At 40.4% G+C, this 21322-nt stretch overlaps 1 protein-coding gene across 1 annotated transcript in view; it reads left to right on the top strand.

Annotated features, from left to right (window-relative positions):
- The window catches only part of plcg1 (phospholipase C, gamma 1), a 29207-nt gene that overhangs the window by 3188 nt on the left and 4697 nt on the right, over positions 1-21322 (top strand). Inside the window, exons 3-31 of the mRNA XM_031757993.2 lie at positions 6760-6912; positions 7092-7185; positions 7289-7336; positions 7866-7950; positions 8110-8193; positions 8532-8554; positions 8644-8713; positions 8804-8905; positions 10033-10151; positions 10667-10752; positions 13078-13198; positions 13440-13608; positions 13712-13834; positions 14187-14288; positions 14461-14648; positions 15304-15504; positions 15596-15715; positions 15829-16009; positions 16161-16238; positions 16337-16440; positions 16660-16753; positions 16906-16975; positions 17698-17861; positions 17970-18066; positions 18166-18390; positions 18497-18645; positions 19298-19412; positions 20401-20562; positions 21137-21225. Of these exons, the coding sequence (XP_031613853.1) occupies positions 6760-6912; positions 7092-7185; positions 7289-7336; positions 7866-7950; positions 8110-8193; positions 8532-8554; positions 8644-8713; positions 8804-8905; positions 10033-10151; positions 10667-10752; positions 13078-13198; positions 13440-13608; positions 13712-13834; positions 14187-14288; positions 14461-14648; positions 15304-15504; positions 15596-15715; positions 15829-16009; positions 16161-16238; positions 16337-16440; positions 16660-16753; positions 16906-16975; positions 17698-17861; positions 17970-18066; positions 18166-18390; positions 18497-18645; positions 19298-19412; positions 20401-20562; positions 21137-21225 (3416 nt within the window). The remainder of the gene's footprint in view (positions 1-6759; positions 6913-7091; positions 7186-7288; positions 7337-7865; positions 7951-8109; positions 8194-8531; positions 8555-8643; positions 8714-8803; positions 8906-10032; positions 10152-10666; positions 10753-13077; positions 13199-13439; positions 13609-13711; positions 13835-14186; positions 14289-14460; positions 14649-15303; positions 15505-15595; positions 15716-15828; positions 16010-16160; positions 16239-16336; positions 16441-16659; positions 16754-16905; positions 16976-17697; positions 17862-17969; positions 18067-18165; positions 18391-18496; positions 18646-19297; positions 19413-20400; positions 20563-21136; positions 21226-21322) is intronic.

The following is a 21322-nucleotide window of genomic DNA, read 5'->3' as shown; positions in this document are numbered from 1 at the left end:
CACATGATTTGCCTTTCAGTTTTTGCCCCATGTGTCCAATCAGATAATTGGCTGCACTCATTTGTGGCTTGCACACTTGTATATTACTCTACAGCACACTATGATGTATGTGTGGCTTGACATAGCAGGATGTGGTCTTGCAGAATAATTGCCAGTAGACAGACGTGCCTTCTGAGCATGTCATAAATATGCAGCTTGGATACCTGGGCTTCACAGTCTGTCTTTTTAAGTGAAAAAGTTTGCTCCAGTTCTGTTAGTCACTACATGCGTGTACAGTTTGTTTTCAAAGAGACTGATGCAACACATCCTGCACAGCACCCTCAGTAAAACTCTGCAGTATCATGCTAATCATTTTCCAACCCCCTGGTTAAGTGTGTGACAGATAGCAGGTGACATATACATGAATCGAAATCATGTTTGAGTCATTAGGCACCATCAACTCATTTTAATATCAGAGAGCTACGGAGATGGAAAAGTGAGTTCACTGGCAAGCTTTGATGAACTCTGAGCTGCTTCTAGATTTTTATGAATGAATGTTTTTATACCCTCAAACATTTATTTGAGTTTTGTGTCCTGGCTTGAAAAAGAAAAAAGAAAAAAAACTATGTTAGTTCTTGTAACATAGTCAGACCCTGTTATGTTTACCAGCTCTGGTTGGAGACACTGAAATATGCGTGTGAAGGACTAATGCTGCCAATCAGAGGCACTTGATTGGAATAGAATAGAATACGCCTTTATCGTCATTGTACATGCACAACAAAACTGTGCAGGAAATATAAATAGACAATAGGACAACAGTAATAAATAACAAAGCAAGATGAAGTCACACATTAAAAGGACAAATTACAAAGGACTTGGTCCGTTTATATACTCTGTATGTAAGTAGCCTGAAGGATGAGGTGCTACTTAGACCATGGCTCAGATTAGTGGGTTGGTGGGCAGGTGTGTGTATGGAAGACATGGTGGTGGTTTGCAGTCTGAATGGCCTTAGCTGTTTGTGAGTCTGAAATTGATCATCAGCGAGTGTGACGTTTTGGGAATTTGCTGCTCTGGGGAATTCAGTTGTGTGTTAATGCAATGGCAAAGACATCAGGAAAGTATATGAGGCCTTTTCCAAACAATTTGAAGTCCATCAGTCTTTAAGTGTGGCTGTCCTAACAAATTCATTGTAGACCTTGCAATCCTCACAAAACTGCAAAAAGCCTAAAAGCTACATGGCAGACTGTACTGGCCTCAGTTAGCATCTTAAGTGTTAAAGTTCCTGACAGTAAAAAAAGAACAAGATAGAACAAGTATGGCTTGTTTGGAAGCCTCTTCTTAATAAAAAGAACTTGACTGACAGCACCGCTTAGGCAAAAATTAATCTGAGCACATCACGAGACTTCCAGGCTAATGTTATTTGAACAGGTAAGACCAAACTGGAGATAATGCAAAGCACCACCACTAGTGAAAACTAAACGCAGCATGTCAGCACAAACACCTCATGCCAGTTGTCAAGCACGGTGGTGGAGAGGTGATGATTTGGGTTTGTTTTGCAGCCACAGGAACTGGGCACCTTGCAGTCATTGAGTCAACCATGAACCATAAGTATTCTAGAGTGAGGCCTTCTGTCTACAGCTAAAGCTTGGCTGAAACTGGGTCATGCAACAGAACAGCAAAGCAGCAAATCTAATAGCTGAAAAAGAAAATAAATAAATGTTGCAATGGACTTCTCAAAGTACAGACATCAGCCTGAGTGATATGCTCTGGTGGGACCTTAAGAGAGCTGTGCATAAATGAATGCCTGTAAAGCTGTAAAGAACAGTGAGACAAAATACCTCCACAACAATATGAGAAACTGATGAAGGCGTACAGAAAACAATTACTACAAGCTATTGCTGCTATAGGCGAATCATGTGGTGTACTTAATTTTTCACACACAGCTTCCTTCTGAATTGTGGTTCATTTATTTTGTTATCCATCTCAAGTTGTATTTACCTAATTGTAAGACCTGGTAAAGACTAAATACTAATTTATTATATCCTGATATGTAAAACCTTTAATGTCCTTTCTTTTTGCCATGATGTTGGGCAACATTAGATTGCTCATCTTTAAACACAGCATCACAGGCTAGCTTCACTGTTTATCGGGTTATATTTAATAACATAGTATAGAAATTTTTCTGTGTCATCCAGTTTATCTCTGGTTGAAGAAAACCACTGTGGTACATTTGTTGCATCTTGATAAGCCTGGTGTGGTGTTCATTACAAGTTCCTTTGCACTTTTGCTCAGTTGAATGTTGAGAAGTCTATTGTTGGACATTAAGTTTTTATGTATATTCTGGATAGTAATGAACAATTTATTGCAAACATTACAGAAAAAAAATATAGCCCTTAGCCTATATTGATCAAATCTCTGATGTTTATATTTATATTTATCAGTGTCTGAGCTGTGTATATCACAGCTCAGACACTGATGAAATTAAATATAAGCATCAGAGATTTTATCAAACACTTCTCACATGTAGTGTGAACCACACAAGGATAAATGGTCAGCAGTAAGCATGAAATTCATCTCCCAGGCCTGGGCAAAGTCTTGTAGAAATGCAAGCTGCAGTGTAATATTAATTCCAGGACAAATACATATAAACTTGCTAAGTAATGACTGACACATTGTAAGTTTGAATATGAGACTTTTTTTCCTTTTATAAACACTACATAATGATGCCGTGCTGCAACTGCTGCTAGGTTTGGGACAAAATCGATACTGCAGTATACCGCATCCGCTTCCTCCTATGCTGTTATCAATACACTCGCAACAGAATCATTTTTTTTATTTAACCCTGTGAGGCCTCAGTCACCATCGATCATCAAAGTACTCTGACCCCTTAGCCTATATTATCATAGTATGTGATTTATTTATTTATTTATTTTTTTAACCTTTAAAAATTTAGTTTAAAAACTGACAAGCTTCAGTGCTTTAGTTTTTCTCCAAAGCTTACAGTAACGCTAAAATGGCTATGCGAATTAAACTTCTTGCGCATGCTGCCAGTCTAAATGGATTCCTTAGCTAGAGCCACAATTTCTTGACTCTTCATGTTGACGAATAAATGAGGTTAAAATGAACACCGTTAACCAGCATGCGTTGAGGAAGAAGCAGCTCGGAAAGCGACAATGGCAGATGGCAAGAGAATCGAGAGCTAACTTAGTGAATTTACAGATTATTCGAAAGTTGAATAAGAGTGATAATTTTCACTGACAATACAGTGTACTGAATAAATGGATAACTCAAGTTTTTTTTGTCTTTTAGGGATATTTTTCACAGATATTTGTCTTGCACTCTACCGGGTATCACTAGACTGTTGCGTTGTAATGACATGAGTTACTTTCTACATCTACTGTTGCATTGGTCTGCTCATGTCACAGAGGAGCAGTTCACATACATGCAGAAACGGTCAAATTCATGGCATTTGAATAAGAGCTATAATTCTAGATGAGCACAAGAAAAGAAGTCACATCTATTTTGATAGTCGTTTACGTCTTTTAACAAAAATTCCTCAAATATGTTTAGAGATTTTTCTACTGCAAACATTGCTGTTTGCTTAATATGACTGCTAACTCAATATCTTTGGGCTTTGGACTCTGATTGTGACAAAATTAGATATTGAAATTTGGACTCTGGGAAACTAGGATGGGAATTTTCCACTGCTACCTGAGATTTTACACTGTCATCAGGGCAATAATTGTCAGATTAATCTACAGTGAAAGGATTCATTGACGACCTTTTAATTTGAATGGTGCAGGAATGTGAGGCGTGTTCAGGTTTAGAGAGGATTTAGAACTGTGTTGTCGTTGTTGTTGTTGTTATGATACGTCAGAGAGCAGTTTTAACTATAATTCAAACCACACGTGTCTTAACACGCGCCACCAGATTGGATGAGTTCCAATAAATGTTCTCACCTGTAGCCTGGAAATCGTTTTTTGAGAATGAAGTTTTCTTTGGGTTGTTTTTGTTAACTTACATAATCTGCGGGTGGAATTAACTTGCACACACGTGTGAAAACTGTCATCCTTCTGATGAGCTTTTTCCATACCTCCCGCAAAGGACGTGCATACACTGTAACACCTCAGACGTGATGTCATTTCTAACTGACCTACCTTTGTGTGTGTGTGTGTGTGTGTGTGTGTGTGTGTGTGTGTGTGTGTGTGTGTGTGTTTTACTCGTTTGGACATGGGCGTAGTTTATATGTAAGAACATTTTCAACAAATTACTGAGACATTAGCCCTCAGGCAGCAACACTGTTACTTAATCAGAAACTGCTTTCAGATTGATTGTCTGTATGAAAACGTAAAGAGCAGGCTGTTGCTGGAAAACAAGCAGAACTCAGCAGCAGACTCGTTCCATTTAGAGATTGTTGGAAAGGGGAACTGAACCCTTTTAGCGGCTTGTCAGATGTTTGTCAGAGGAAAAGTCTTCTGCTGAAGTTGATCCCATATGCCGTCAGTGAAGCTCACATGGATCAGCTGATGTGGAAGTGTGCAGTGAAACATTGTCACAACACAGGCCGCATAGTCACTTGGAAATGTTCTGGGGGATTTTCTTGCTTTAGCTCAGTCTTTAGAATGAATGGTGCACATAAATACAATGTGACCATATGCAAGAAAAATTCTATAGTGTCATGTTCATATTGCATACTCATATATTTTTATTTATTCTATAGTCATCTTTACATTTTTTCACTTAGAATATTTAGCAAAATAATTGCTCAATGGTCCTTTGCTGACATTGTGAACATGAATATCAATCAAAGCTCTTTCTAGTCTGCGTGGCTGAGTGTGATGTTTTCAGTCGGGATGAAATTCTAAGCGAATGTTGTGAACTTATTTACTTTTGACACCACAGTGGTGCAGTGGTAAACACTGCAAGAAGTTGTGCAATTTGAACCCAGGCAGGGTTGAAAAATATGGGCTATCTAGGAAAAGAACACTCTCACAAAAGCGATTCTTAATCTCAAGATTTTGAGTCGCTGGTTGAACACAGTTCAGTAATAATAATAGCTTATGTTTTTACCCATCCAATCCAATATTTTAGGCTTCATAGCAACACTAAAGCTGCCAGTTACTTTTGATTTGTTGTATTTGTAATATTCTTTCTTTTAATTTTCTTATTAAATGTATATGAAATGTCATAAAATTGGGCCTTCTTCCTATATTTTGTTTTTGGTTCACAGTATTTTCAGTTGCATAAAACTGGAAAAGAAGCACACCCTGACATTGCATGTGAAACGGGAGAAGTTTGACATTTTAGATGAAAAACAGAAATGTTCTTTTTGATCATTTGCTTTTTTCACAATATCATAACATTGGCTTATTTAAAGTAAAAAAACAACAACAAACAAACAAACAAAAAGGAAATTGGGGGGAGGGGGATAAACTTTACATTGGCCAAAGTTTCAACATCAGGCTGTGTTATTTTACTGACAATACTTTTGCTTGGGTATGAAAAATGTTGGAAGAAGGAAGTGTGGTAGTGTTTTGCAGGATACCTCCTCTCATCTCTTTTGGTAAGGTTACACCTCTGGCTATCTCTTTCTTTCCTGCATCTGTCTGAGGCAAGCTCCAAATATTTTGACACAAATGACTAAAAGTGTTGTCTAACAGATCAGCCTGTCAGAAGTGCCTCAGTCTAAACGGAAGTGTGCTGGCCCGTGTGGCGGGTTAAGTAAACGGAGATATGATATATGATTAGAGCACAGTTTGGTGAAATTCTGTGAGAAGACATTTTTATGCTTGAGAAAAGAACATGCACATGCTCACCTATACGCAAGCACAGATGTGGTGTGTAGGCGACAAAGGCACAGGATGTGTGGTTCAGGGGCAGGAAGAGGAGCAGGAGCTGAAAGAAGTGTGTGTGTGTGTGTGTGTGTGTGTGTGTGTGTGTGTGTGTGTGTGTGTGTGTGTCTGTTTGTGTGTGTTTAGCAGGAGAGTCCCTTGCTGTAGGTCTTGAACTGCAGTTAATGTATATCTGATAGGAACCCGCTGTGCTACTTTGCAGCCTACACACTTGTAAAGTTTCTCAATGATAATTTATGGAGTTGAGTTAAAATTATATCTGGTCTTTTGGGGTTTTTTTTTTTTTTCATTTGTCATGTCTAAAGATAAACTGTGAAGCAGTCTTGTGTGAAAACATAAGCATTGTCATAGTTCCGATCATATATTGTAAGTGTTTTAACACCCTTAACAGCCTGCACTTACGAGCACAGCTATGTACATACTGTGATATATTTGTCATGTATATTTATATTTGAAATCTCAATCATTTAGACCTGACCAGGAGCTTCTAAAAAAAAAACAAAAAAAACAAACAAAAAACAAAACAAACAACAGCAAAAAAAAACAAAACTGCCCCCTCCTCATTGCTTACTAATTGGTGGTTTTTGATCTATACTTGAATGTGGTTTGGGTCACCGCCTCAGCTTCATTGTTTTATGTGGTCAGAGGGGCTTCAGGTACTTGCACAATGTTTTTATTTTTTGTATGTTAGACTGTTAGGGTTAGCACTGAAGTGTTTTATGTTTCATACATGAAATGGAATTAGCTCCAAGCTCTCCTTGTTTTCTAAGTCTGCATTATTGTGTCAGATACTGTTATTTTGATTATTTCCATATCATTGCATATACGTTTTGCACACCATATTCATACCAGAGTATTACCGTGTCATGCGTTGGGAACCTGCAGCTTTGTGTTTTGCTAACTGTTGCATATCTGTCTGTATCTACAGTTGATATTCGAGAAATCAAGGAGATCCGTTCTGGACAGAAGTCTCGGGACTTTGATCGCTATGTGGAGGACTCGGCAGCACGGCTCGATCAGGCCCACTGCTTTGTTATTCTGTACGGCACCGAGTTTCGCCTTAAATCACTCAGCCTGGCAGGTATGCACAGAGAAAGAGGGCTTACACATTGACAAGAAGTAGCCTGTTATCATTGTACCTCAATAAGACCATTAGTACCATTAATAAATCAAATTTTCACATTTTGTTTGTTGCTAGGCTTCTTGTATTTTTAGCATGTGACAGAATTGAGTTATTCAGATTAGCTGTTTTTGCTACAGCAACATCTGATGAAGAGATGACCATGTGGGTGCAAGGGTTAACCTCACTTGTGACCGACACATTGAAGTCTCCAACACCGCTTCAGATCGAGCGGTAAATCTGAACTTATTCAAAGTTTGTGTAAATAGACAGCATTATCTGTTTTCTGTTTTGCAATAAATCGCTTAATTCTTTCTTACTTTTCTTTAATTTTAAGGTGGTTACGTAAGCAGTTTTACGCAGTCGATCGCAACAGAGAAGACAGGTAACTAAACTCGGTCAAAGGATATCAGCTGCAGATTTAATCAGATCACCCTCACAAGAAATGGATGTTATTAGATGTAACTCAATTGTTTGCTGCACCAGTTGTTTGCCCTTTCATCTAAGAGTACATAGACTTGCTGCACCCGGCTGGTAGGTGTCTGTGAGAGAGCTCAGTTGAGGTATAGTGAGGGAACTAACCCCTCAGCCGCACACCAACAACTCTTCCTGCAGCAGGAAACAGACTGCAGAGAATGGAGAGGAGATGTACAGAGATGTTTGTCTGTTACATCCCTGACAGGCCTTTGTTACTCTGTGTGCCGTGTATTGTCGTTTCTGGCCAAAATTCCAAGCTGTGTAGCAGAAGTGAAGCCCAAACCACTCAACAGAACATGCAGGGTGTCTGTTTACAAGGTTTCAGCCCATCTGTAAACTCAAAATGGCATTGCTGCCTCACAATACAAGTAGAAGTGTTTGCACATGTTGCACATGCTTATCCGTGTTTGTTTTATTTTTCAACAAAACGTGTTTAGGATATCCTGTAAGGATCTGAAGAGCATGCTGAGCCAGGTCAACTACAGGGTGCCCAACATGAGGTTCCTCCGAGAGAAACTTCCGGTAACCTCTTGCTGCTTACTTTCCTTATCACAAACCTCCTTCCCACTCTATCTACCCGCCAACTTCCCTTTCACTATGATGTTGTTTGAGGCTAAAGATTTATGATTTGCCGTTAACAGTCATTTCACTTTTCTTTCTCATTCTCTGCTTCTTTTATAGGACTCAGAGATGAGGAATGGAGACGTGTCCTTCAGCCAGTTTGCGCAGCTTTATCGTAGTCTCATGTTTGATGCCCAGAAAAACGTAAGTGCAGTCTTTTTATGTATCCACAGATAGTCCCTGTGCTTTCATCCCCCTAGCACCCCATCTGATGCTCTGCCAAGGCTCACTTCATCCCCCATCTGTCTGTTCTCAAATGGCTTCAAGATCAATATGCACCAGTTAAAAACCCACCAAACCTCTCTGGTGGAGGCCATTAGGACACACAAACACACACAGATAAGAAGGCAGGCAAGCAGGGGTCAGATAAAATGGATGACCTCAGTGCCCTCCCCCCACCTCACAGGATGTCTAAGACTCAAAGTGCAGTGCTTTGATTAATTACTTTAAATGTCCTTTTTTGTTTATTTACTGTCTTTCAGATGGAAATCCCATTTCTACAAAGGTAGGTATACAAAACGCACACACATACACAGGGACATTTTTCTTGCATCGCAGTTGTTCACTGAAATTAACCAGTACTTTTTCTATCAGGTTCATTGATAGACCAGAACAGAGGATTTCCCTAGAGGACTTCAAGAGCTTCCTCTTGGAGTCCCAAAAGGTATTCTCTCGGTTGTTGGACGTTTACATATTTTATTGCCGATTTGTTTCGTTTTCATGCTTAAATGCATGTTTGTGTTTGTGGTTGCAGGAAATGTGGGCCACAGATAACAACAAAGTGCAGGAGTTTATGTTCGGCTACCTGAAAGACCCCCTGAGGGAAGTGGAGCAGCCTTATTTCCAGCAAGATGAGGTATGCGCACCTCGATGCCTCTCGTACTTTCTTTTCCCCCCTTTTCTCACTTGTGTTCTTGTTTTTTTTCTGGGTATTCGCTCACTAACGGAAAAATGTACCATGTTTTCATAGGTTATGTTTTCCGATTTCCCCCCTGTGTTGTTAGTGTGGGAGTGAGATGCTCAGAAAGTAACATGACTGGCCATGATCTTGGCCCTGAAGCACCTCCTCCTACACAGATATAAAAGGTTATTGAGTATGGTGCGGCATGACAGTTCTGCAGAAAGCGAAGGATGATTTTTGTGGTCACCATAAAGTCATGAATAAAAGAGGAAAGTGGGACAAGCGAGCCTGCAGGAGGTGATGCTGTGTCTTCGTGCCAGAGGATGTTAGGTCACTGGTGCCCAGGCCTTGATTATGTGCAAAGAAAAGCACATGAATATTCAAAAAAATACATACTTTATTTTAAATATTATCACTACATGGAAATTATTATTGTTGAAGTTCATTGGGGAATCTGATATGTACAAATCCTATAGTAATGTGATGTTTTTGTTTGCTGATTATGGAATTATGTCATTATGTATTTAATACACAAGTTAAATCTAAGAATCTGGATTCAGCGATGATGACAATTTGAACCCCACATCTAATGTCCCAGTTCTCTTAGTTTTTGTAATTTATTCATGTTGGCAGTTGTGCGTGGTCAGTGATTTAGCAGTGTTTTTTTTGTTTTGTTTTGTATTTGTATTTGTATTTGTTTTGTTTTTGTTTTTGTTTTTTTTACATTGTATGTTGGAATTGAGAATTATATTGAAACCAAGATAGACCTTTTCAACAGTAACATAAAAATAACAATAATTTTGGTGGAAACACAAACTCAACAGTTCTCACAGTCCAAAGGCTGGATCAGAACTTGGCAGTTTGCCTTTCCTTGGGGGCTCTAGCGCATGCCTGTGCATATAAACAGGTGTTGAGCCACTTGCTAAATGCCTTAAGCAACAGTGCCCTGATTCCTGAGTATTTAGGTCAGATGTTTTTAAGAATCTGATCATTATTATTTCAGTGCCACATCACTATATTGCTGTAAGTTAGGGTCTGTAATTCTTCCCACTTTTCACTGCTTCTGGTTCTGTCTTGTGTAGTTTCTCACATACCTGTTCTCCAAAGAGAACACCATCTGGGATTCCTCCCTGGACCAAGTGTGTCCTGAGAATATGAATAACCCCCTGTCTCACTACTGGATCTCCTCTTCGCACAACACGTAAGCATGAAGGGCATTTATGCATGTATTTGATTCGCCCGCTTTAATTGGGCCCTGGGAATGCTGGAGTTCTTGAAACCTCTGGCCAAAAGGGGTCTTTTGAACTGGCTTCACACATCAGATAAAAGTGTATTATTTAACAATCTCTTTCCCGAATGAGATCCAGGCGTTTATTTTGCAGGAAAATGTATTTTTCCTCCCATTGAAAAGTGTGTGAAAGTCAGCGCAAGTAATTCTGTACTAAATGTGAAACAATACTCATTGGAGCGGCGGAATGAAAATTTCCCATGTTGCTTTGATTAGCCTTGAATTGACTGAGTGAATGAGTAAGAAGTATTTATCCGGTCAACAGAGGAGAACGAGCCCTTTTGATATGACTGTATTGATTTATTTATGTAATCACCATAAAAAGTGTGTTCGTGTGTTAAGATACACTCCCTGACATGTTAATCCTCTGAGAGCCTGTGTGGATGTGTGTTTTGTGTACATACTTGACATTGTGTGCTTATTTTTAGCTACCTGACAGGAGACCAGTTTTCCAGTGAATCGTCCCTGGAGGCATACGCACGCTGTCTGAGGATGGGCTGTCGCTGTATTGAATGTAGGCACACACCTACACTTTCTCTCACACACACACACACACTGGAAGGTGTAGGGTTTACCCACGAGTAGTAAATCACCACTGCTTGACTTTTAACCAACTAATAAACTTTTACCCCATTTCTAATCCTTCACAGCTCAACTTTTAACCTTAGCTAATACCAGTGTTGGGTAAGTTACTTTTAAATTAGTAACTTAGTTACATTACTAGTTACTTCTATCAAAAGTAACTCCGTTACTTCAAGTTACTCGTTACTTTCAGAGTAACTAGTTACTAGGGAAAGTAACTTTGGTTTTACTCAGAATTCTCTTGTTAATGTGTTGCTTCCGTAACTGGATACCCAGCCAGATTGCCAGTCTTCTAGCTTGCTTACTTGCCACAAGTGCACTGTGCCACCTACCAATAAAAAGGAAAAAAATAATGTGCACATTTCCACGAGAGAAATCCCACGCCTGGACCGTCGTTAACCGCCGCATGATTCTAGCCTACGTCACAGCATCATGTGCGCTTTTTACATCCAACACAAAAACTGCAGTCGTTGTGCATTCGATTGTACTCAGAACTCGGAAATTCTGCCTTCTGAATAGGAAGATGTAGGTAACACCAGACTGCAGATGAGCTGCATACAGAGCTGGACTGGGACAAAAAAAAAATCATCCCGGGGAATTTGACTAGAGACCGGCCCACCATTATAGGAAAAATCATAAAGCCTTTGAATGAAAACAAACGCTGTTGTGACAGTGATGTACACTGTTCTGATGGTATATATGCATTAATCTATCAATCGTTTGTTGTAAGACTCAGATAATAATTTTTTTAAAAGCGAGACATTTTAAATAAGAATAAGAAAGAAAACTATTTCCTTGTCCCCCCTCTCCCTGTTAATGCCCTACCTGGCCCCCTGGCAACACTTTGCTAGACCCGCCCCTGCACAGTTACCAGCTGTCAGCTAAGTAAAAAAAGGATCCTGGTGTTATTTGTCTCTCAGAAACAGTTCATAACTTCCCTTCAACTCATTCATGTCACCTAAAAGGTGAACCTGTTTCTCCATCACCTGTTCAGCTCTGATGATTCAGTAAGGACATCTCCTGGTTTCATCTTCATGTTTCCCTCTCACCACATATCCAAACCGACATCCTGACCAGCAGCTTTACAGCTGTGGCTCCAGCAAACATCAGCTGATAGTAGAAAGTAATATTAAATAAATTCTAACAACAGCTGATCAAACTTAAACGTGCTGCTGTTGTTTAATGCGACATCCGCTGGTTTCCTCTTTCTGGCGCAAAGTGGGCGATAAAAAAACAAGAGAGAAAAGCCGATCAGCTGATCATTGATCAGTTTCGTGACTGAAGTAGAAACAGGAGAGGGAGGGGAGAGAATGAGAGAAGAAGAGGCAGCTGTGCAGCGTAAACACAGAATAAATCCAGCTTTGTGTCTTTTTCATTGTAGCTGAAGTCCGGGACAAACTGTTCCTTTTCACCTCAATACGAAACGCGTAATATTTTCTCTGAATACGAGACGATTCTGTTTTTTAGGGGACGGTTGGCAACTCTAATAATTAACCGTATGAACAAAATAAAGTTCAACATCAGTAACATAGCACCCACCCAGCTGTATAGAAACTCCGTCATGCTAGCTAGTACGCAGTACGAAAAAGTCAGCATAACGAAAAATAAACTCCACCTAAACTTGGTTTATATGTGACTCCGATAGACTGCAGGTCATAACTTCTTACCTGAAGTTCAGTTCACCTGACACTCGGACCGGCGGCTGCTTCGGGTCTCTCCTCTTGCCTCCCTTTTCCTTCATCCACCTGCTGGCTTCCACCACTTGCTAATGTTACTGAATCTGTGGAAGCTCCGCGATAGCCACCACACGAGGTAACGAATAACGAGCCTATCTAAATCCCAGTAACGAGTAACGCGTTCCTGGTTTTGGCATAATAACTAGTTACCGTGCTCGTTACCACAATAATAACGTAGTTACTGTAACGCGTTACTTAATAACGCGTCAGTCCCAACACTAGCTAATACACCCTTAACCAGGTGCTCACACGCAAAAACTTATGCAACAGTGCCTGATATTGCTTTTACAGCAAACCCTTGTCAAGCAGGTTTCTATAAATAAGACTTGCTTGTTGTTGGGTGAAAAGGTCACGTTAGCTCAAACTAATTTAAAAAAACATGAGGAAGCGATCTTGTTTGCCTTGAAACATAAAGATCCTACAATTGTCCCGTCACTCACCACATGCGTGTTTATTTTCTTTATCCTTAAAGGATAAAAGATGAAATGATGTTGCATGCATGTGTCTATGTTTATTTTCAGTGGACTGCTGGGATGGCCCTGAGGGAATGCCAGTCATCTACCATGGGCACACCCTCACAACCAAAATCAAGTTTTCTGATGTCTTGACCACCATCAAAGAGCACGCCTTCGTCACATCTGAGTGAGTGTGCATGACAACGTGCTATTCTTGTTTTGTTTTGTTTTAGTCTCTTGGGGATGTGATGATTAACACGATAAGAGATGGCGAAGATGAAGAGATGACAGGCACACACTAATGTAGAAACAATGTGGGCAGGCCACAGTGACATCACTGTGAGAAAATAAAAGTCACATCAGGACAAAGTTAAACAAGGAGTTTCTATGGATTTGCCACTCCTCTGAGTCTGTGGTCCCTTTTACAGATATCCCATCATCCTGTCCATAGAGGACCACTGTAGTATTGTGCAGCAGAGGAATATGGCCACTCACTTTAAGAAGGTGTTTGGAGACATGCTTCTAACCAAGGCAGTGGATATCGCAGCGGACGGGCTGCCCTCACCCAATCAGCTCAAGAGGAAGATCCTCATCAAGGTCAGAGCCTCTTGGAGTCATGAGAAATGTTTTGGGTTTTTTTTTTTTTTTTTTTGGATTAGTAACCTTCCTCTGTCTGTTCTACTCCTCTTATCTGATGCAGCATAAGAAGCTCGCAGAAGGCAGTGCCTATGAGGAGGTGTCCACCACCACTCCCTACTCAGAGAATGATATCAGCAACTCTATTAAAAATGGCATCCTGTACCTGGAAGATCCCATTAACCATGTAAGCATGTTCAGTGTATAAATAGTTTCTGCATCATGCATGAGGAAAAATTTGGGGCAGAAATGGTCAGAAAAGAAAAAATGGCTTTTGTGTCACACATGCTTTATGTGGTGTTTATTTTTCATGTTTTTACTGATAAAGTTAAGACAAATTATCTTGCAGTCTACATCTATCATCTGTTACACTTATATTCTTAACTCAGACATGCTTTATCAGCATTTTTTCCTTGGGATATTAATTTCTTATTCTGTGTCATCTTGTGCCACTTTGCACTGTAACACATGGATCTTGTAAATATTTGATCTGGCTATTTGAACTAACAATCTGTCTCATTTCTCTCCCTCTATCCCAGGAGTGGTACCCTCATTTTTTTGTTCTGACCAGCAATAAGATCTACTACTCAGAAGAGACCTCCAGTAACCCGGGAAATGATGATGAGGAGGAGCACAGAGAGGTTAGTAGGTCTGATCTGCTGCTGAAGTACAAAAATGATTTTTGAACTTGAAAATTTGCTCGTATTGTTCCTAATTTGATGCAGTTTTAGTTTTAGAGGTCTGTGAGAGGCTCTTATTTAGAGATAAATTATGTGGATACACATAAAGTGAACACATCTTGAATCTTCCCAGGTGTCCTATGGTATGGATCAACATGTGACAGAGAAATGGTTCCATGGAAAGCTAGGTGCTGGGCGGGATGGACGGCAGATAGCCGAGAGGCTGCTGTCTGAGTACTGCCTGGAGACTGGTGCTCCTGATGGCTCCTTCCTAGTTCGGGAGAGCGAGACTTTTGTCGGAGACTACACTCTGTCTTTTTGGTAAAGTACACGTATTGTATTTAAAAAAACGTCCCGAATGTACAGATCATATGTAATCCTTTTCTTCTCTTTTTGTTTATATATATTAAAATAAATACTCCTAATAAAAAGACATTGTTTAAAAATAAATGTCTATTGGATTTGGTCTTGATGCATGCTCAATCATCCAGGTAAGTAAATCCCCAAAGTTTGATTCTGTTCATCTTCTACTAAAAATGCTACATCCAGGTGAACAGAATCAAACTTTGGGGGTCTGTTGGATTTCAGGGTGGGAAAGATCATTTAGGGGAAATCACTGTTAAGTATAAGAAGCTTTAACTTGTATGTAGAAAACTAGCGCGTGTCACTCAAATATCACCAAATTTAAGTGTCGCACTGGCAGATCAGTTAGTGATCATGGCTGTCACAGCGTGATGTGGGTCTGATGTATGAGCTCTTTGTGAAAGGCGGTCAAGACAGATCAGTCTGTTATTTACCCGCAAGCTATGGGAACAATGTAGAGATGGTATCACAAGGCAGTTTGTTAAAGATCAACAAGAGTTCACGTGTTCTTAACTTATAAACAAACTGTAAGAAAAACTGATCTTTCATCGTTTCTTCTCTCTCTCTCTCTCTCTCTCTCTCTCTCTCTCCATGCCTCCCATCTCTGCAACAGGCGCTCGGGGCGGGTACAACACTGTCGCATCCACTCTCGTCAGGAGGCAGGCAGCCCAAAGTTCTACCTGACTGACAACCTGGTATTTGATACACTCTTTGCTCTGATTACCCACTACCAGCAGGTGGCGCTGCGCTGTAACGAATTTGAGATGAAACTAACTGAGCCAGTACCTCAGACCAATGCTCACGAGAGCAAAGAGTGAGTACATATATGCATTTTCAAATATTACTGAGAAAGTGCTGAATTTATTACGTGATGCGCATCATATTTTTGTTTTTGCTTGTCGCAGGTGGTACCACGCCAACCTCTCCAGGAGCCATGCAGAGAACATGTTGATGAGGGTTCCTCGCGATGGGGCTTTTCTAGTCAGGAAAAGGGCAGAGCCCAACTCCTTTGCCATTTCATTCAGGTACCTTAGTTGCCATTTTATATCTTAGATCATCAGCAAATTGAATGTAGAAGCACATAAATGCCTTGGATCACAGTTATTTAGCAGAGTTCTCTCTTTGGGTTTCTTCACAGGGCCGAGGGTAAAATAAAGCACTGTCGTGTGCAGCAGGAGGGTCAGACCGTGGTGCTGGGCACCTCAGAGTTTGACAGCCTTGTAGATCTTATTAGCTACTATGAGAAGCACCCTTTGTACCGTAAAATGAAACTACGCTATCCCATCAACGAGGACACACTGGAGAAGATAGGCACTGCTGTAAGTACCACATTATACAGTCTACAAAGAAAACGTCTGGCCAGTGATAAATGCTGTATTGTTTCATGCCATTATGCTAGTTTCATTCTGTGGTGAAGTCACCACCAGCCTAGCAAAAAGAAAAACAAACTCATAATGCATTGCCCAATAGGAGCCAGACTACGGGTCACTGTATGAGGGAAGGAATCCAGGCTTTTACGTGGAGGCCAATCAAATGCCAACATTTAAGGTAAGAGTGCAGCATGGAGAAATCGACGGGTAGCTGAGATCTGCAACATCAACACTTGGACATGTAAACATGACGTAACCTTGTGTGCTGTCTTTCAGTGCACGGTGCGAGCCATGTATGAGTATAAAGCCCAAAGAGACGATGAGCTCTCCTTCACTAAGAATGCTATCATCTCTAATGTGGAAAAACAGGAAGGGGGATGGTAAGTGAGTGGCATCAAATCCATTCAGGAAGTAGCTCTTAATTATTAATTTAGACTGCTAATACTCGCGTTGCATTAGAGAACTACAGTAAATGAGTGAATGACACATTTAAAATTCTCTTATCAGTGCTGGGATCATTTTCTAAATATGAAACACTTCTATATATTTACAAACCACATCCCCTGTCTCTTTACCCCTCCCGCCTCTTCTTCTTTCAGGTGGAAGGGTGACTGTGGAGGAAAGAAGCAGATGTGGTTTCCGGCAAACTACGTGGAGGAGATCAGTCCGTCGGCAGCCGAGCCTGATAGAGCTGTGAGGATCAAACCCTTAAAACAAGATGCTTACTCAAGCACATTTTTATTGTATTTATTTAAAGGGAAATGAGTAGACCTGCTCCCACCACAGTGAGGTCATTCATGTCTTCATTCATAAAGATACATATGTGCTCTGTTTTCTGTCAACAGGAGATGACAGAAAACAGCCCTCTTGGAGATATGCTGAGAGGAAGTCTTGATGTGTCTGCCTGTCAGATTAGTAAGTAGCACCTTCACTTCCTGTGTCAAGTCACCTTGAGAGCAGTAAACCCCTACTAACTGCTTTTAAAAAAAAAAAAAAATAATAATAATTATAGGACACAGTCATCACTCTAGTGTTATTTTTCTCCATTATCAGCCTCTTAGTTTAATAAGTCTTCTCTGTTTTTATTATTATTATTGCTTTTCTCTCCAATTTGTATTTGATATATTATTGATATCCTGCAGCCTAGTCAATACACCCCTATTAGTTTTGGCTCATGCTACCTTGCATTGTTAACCTGAGTCCATTTGTACATCTGGGTGGCTCATTGGCACCATCTAGTGGTAGTGTGAAAGATGAGCTAAAAATGCTCAGAAAGTAATTGCATTCATTTACAAAAAATGTTGAATGAATGTTTTAAAAAACAAAACTATATTCTAAAAGGGATTATTTGGTTTTATATAATCGTATCATTCTTTAAAAATAACTACTTGCTGAATGTTATCACTTATCGTCTAATTTCTCTCACGGACACTGGATGATACAGATGGTTCACAATCATTGCTATGGATTTGTCATCTTGGGCCCTTCTCCACCATGTTTTCTTCCTCTGCTTATGGTCTGTTAGTGTAGTACGGGCATGATTTCAGCACCAGCCTCATTTATTTACTTTTTTAAAACCGTCATTACTTCCATTTATTGGTTCCCTTTTTTTAACTTTTTCTTTTTTTTCTCTTCAGCTGTTCGTGCGGAAGGGAAAGGCAGCAGGCCTTATGTTTTCACCCTGGTACAGAGTACCCCTGTGCGGACAGGCCTACCGCTGGACATTGCTGCAAACACGCAAGAAGAGCTCAAAGAATGGGTGCTCAAGATCCGTGAGGTCACCTTGACCTCAGAGGCTAAGGTAAATATACAGAAATAATATGCACTCACACTTTGGGTTTAAGCTGAGCAGTGATGTGCCTCACTGTTGGTACTGCTATATTTACACTTGTGCCGTGTCTGTGGCCAGCTGGAAGAGGGGAAGATGATGGAAAGGAGGAAGAAGATTGCACTGGAATTATCTGACCTTGTCATCTACTGTAGGCCTGTGCCATTTGATGAAGAAAGTAAGAACTACTTGCACTCGCTGGCCTGCACACATAATAAAAAGAAAAAGACCAAATGCAGATGGGGTCACATCTCTCTTTTGTCGTCGCTTTTTTTAGAGATTGGCACAGAGCGAGCCTGTTTCCGGGACATGTCATCCTTCCCTGAAACCAAGGCAGAGAAATACGTCAACAAAATCAAGGGGAAGAAGTTCCTGCAGTACAATCGGCTGCAGCTGTCCAGGATCTACCCCAGAGGCCAGAGATTAGACTCTTCTAACTATGACCCGCTCCCCATGTGGCTCTGCGGATCTCAGCTGGTAGCACTTAACTTCCAGACAGGAGGTATCTTCTCTTCCCTTTTCAGAGACAAACAGCACATTTTGTTTATATACGTGCTTTTTACATTTTTTTCCCTTCTATTCCTTCCTCTTTCCCTGCCCACGTGCAGACAAGCCCATGCAGATGAACCAGGCCCTGTTCATGCTGAACGGAAGAAGTGGCTACGTCCTTCAGCCGCCCATCATGAGGGACGACAACTTTGATCCCTTTGACAGACAAACACTACGGGGTGTGGAGCAAGTCAGTCTAGAGATTGAGGTACAGTAGACTGAGGACTGTATTTTTCTGCTTTAAGGTGTGATGCAGTTGTGCAGAAACGAGTCTACCCTTCATCTCTTTGGGAGAGATGAAGCGGGTGGTGGTTATGGAGACACAGGTGAAAGTGACAGGTGGTGTTTTGTTAACAGTGTGATTGTAGTTGCCCATTGGAGCAGCAGCAGTGATTGTAACACAGCTCAGAGAGGTAACCGAGGTACTTTACAAAACCTAGCAACCAGTTGCTGCAATTTACATCTGCAACTAAAGGGACGTATTATTACGTCCCTTTAGTTGCAGACGTAATAATATTTTTTGATTAAAGGTAACTCACTTTTCATATATTATGAATAAACATTCATGAACTTGTTTAGAAATCAAGTCAGGAAGCTCATTGTTATGTTTCTTCACTGTGAGACTCACTGACTGCTTCCATGGGTGTACTGCAAACACTGCTCATAGGTAATTAGTCATGCTTTTAATTATACATGTATAAAGGAGGAGTTCAACCTGTAGTTCAAACACTGAGTTAGCAATTGAGCAGAAAAACACATTATAAGATGTCACTGATGGAAAAGCATTGTGTGTTTGTTTGTAGCAACATGTTAATACAAACAAAACTTCTAAAGACGTAATCGCTTCTTCTCCTCTGAAGGTCTTGGGTGCCCGGCATCTGCCCAAGCATGGACGTGGCATCGTTTGCCCTCTGATTGAGATCGAGGTGTGTGGAGCGGAGTACGACAGCGCCAAGCAAAAAACAGACTCTGAAGGTGAGCGCTGCTCTTATTTAAACACGAGTTCCTCTGCCAGTAAAGACAGGCCCTGCCAGAACTGAGGAGGGAAAAAAAAGCAGTTGCTGTTTACTGGATATATTTTCCTCGTGTAATTTCCTGTATGGTCTTAGGAAAAACAGGAAGTTACACAAACAAGTGTGCCATGTGTGGGAATACAAAGGGAAAATATTGAAACTCACACAGCTCTCATCAGGTCGTTATGACAGAAGAAAAACTATTTTTATAAAAAATGTTTTGATAGTTTAATGCATAGATTTTGTTTGCTACATACGCTGATGTGGATACTGGGAAATTTTACTGCAACCTATTCTTTACTCTTTAAAATTCCCATCAGTGAGTAAGGACAGGATTACTTTAAATTTGTACTAATCTATACTTATAACTACTATTTCTTTCAGTATATTACTAAAAAGCAGTATATTGGCATATTGTACTGTGGGCTCTAGCAGCATTTGTTCCCATTTATATTTATTTTTCTGTATTGGTTGTACACACACTTTTTAAATCTCAATCATTTTATCTGTGAAGTTCATCACCCCTTTGAATTTGCCACTTATTCAAAACTAGGTCATCAGATAACTTGTGATTTCTGCTACTTTAGATAGCAGATTCCGATGTAAGCCCAGCTCATATTTATCATTTAAATATAAATACATAAACATAAGCTCAAAATTTTAACACATTTGGCCTTTCCTTCTGCTGTTTTTCTCACTGCTCTCTGGTTCTTCTACAGAAAGGGCAGCGAGCCAAGGAAAAATCATTTTCTGTTAATGACATACTTTTTTTTTTTTTTTTTTTTTTTTTGCAAAGGGTTTTATTTCCGTGTAACTTAGAGGTGCAACCTTTATCTAGCAACTAATTACAGAAGTCTTTACACTGCTGTTACAAGGGAAATGTAATTGCACAAATGTTAGAGAATTGAAGATACACGCTTTACATTATCAGTATTTCTTTTCTTCTATAGCTGATAATGGTCTGAATCCCACTTGGCCGAGAAAGACATTCCAGTTCACCGTGTGCAACTCTGCTTTTGCCTTTCTGCGTTTTGTGGTGTACGAGATTGACATGTTCAACGACCAAAACTTCCTGGCTCAGGCCACATTCCCCATTCACGGGCTAAAGACAGGTACGCCTTCAACATGTGTTCTCTGTAAATACTTTCTATATGTTTTGTTGCTGACTTTAAGTATCTCGGGGTCTTGTTTGAGGTGAGGGGTGAGTAGAGGAGGGGATTGAGTGTAAAAGTGAGTTTTACCAGTCAATCTACATTTCTCTGCTCACTTACGGGCATGAGCTTTGGTAGTGACCAATGCAAGCACTGGAAATTAGCTTCTTCTAAAGCGTGGCGGATATCTTCCATAGAGAAGGGGCTCAGAGTAAAGCCGCTGGTCTTTCATATTAAAAGGAGCCAGCTGAGGAGTTTCACATATCTGACTAGGATGCCTCCTGGGCCCCTCCTAGGTGAGGTGTTCTGGGCATCTCCTGTTGGGAGGAGGCCCAGACTAAAAGCTGGAGAGATTACCTCTCGACTGGTTTGGTAAAGTTTCGGTGTCTCCCCAGAAGACCTGGAGGAGGTCGTCTGGGCTTCCCTGCTTAGACTGCCTCCCCAATTGGCAGAAAATGGATGGATGGATCTTTTTTGCAGAGCACTAATTAAAAAATAAATAAATAAAAAAAATCTTTTGCTTCTGTCTTTATAGGTTACCGGTCAGTACCTCTGACGAACAGCTACAACGAGGACCTGGAGTTAGCTTCTCTGTTAGTCCACATGGACATAACCAGAGGAAGGGTGAGCTCAACAATGTTTGTACTGTCAACAAACCACTCAAAAACATGCAGACACAACTTGAAGAAGGGCAAGCAGACAAATTGCTGACAAATTAGTA

This window comes from Oreochromis aureus, linkage group 20 (genome assembly GCF_013358895.1).
Source record: "Oreochromis aureus strain Israel breed Guangdong linkage group 20, ZZ_aureus, whole genome shotgun sequence".
Classification (NCBI taxonomy): Eukaryota; Metazoa; Chordata; class Actinopteri; order Cichliformes; family Cichlidae; genus Oreochromis; species Oreochromis aureus.
This window is presented reverse-complemented; position numbering and strand designations above follow the sequence as displayed.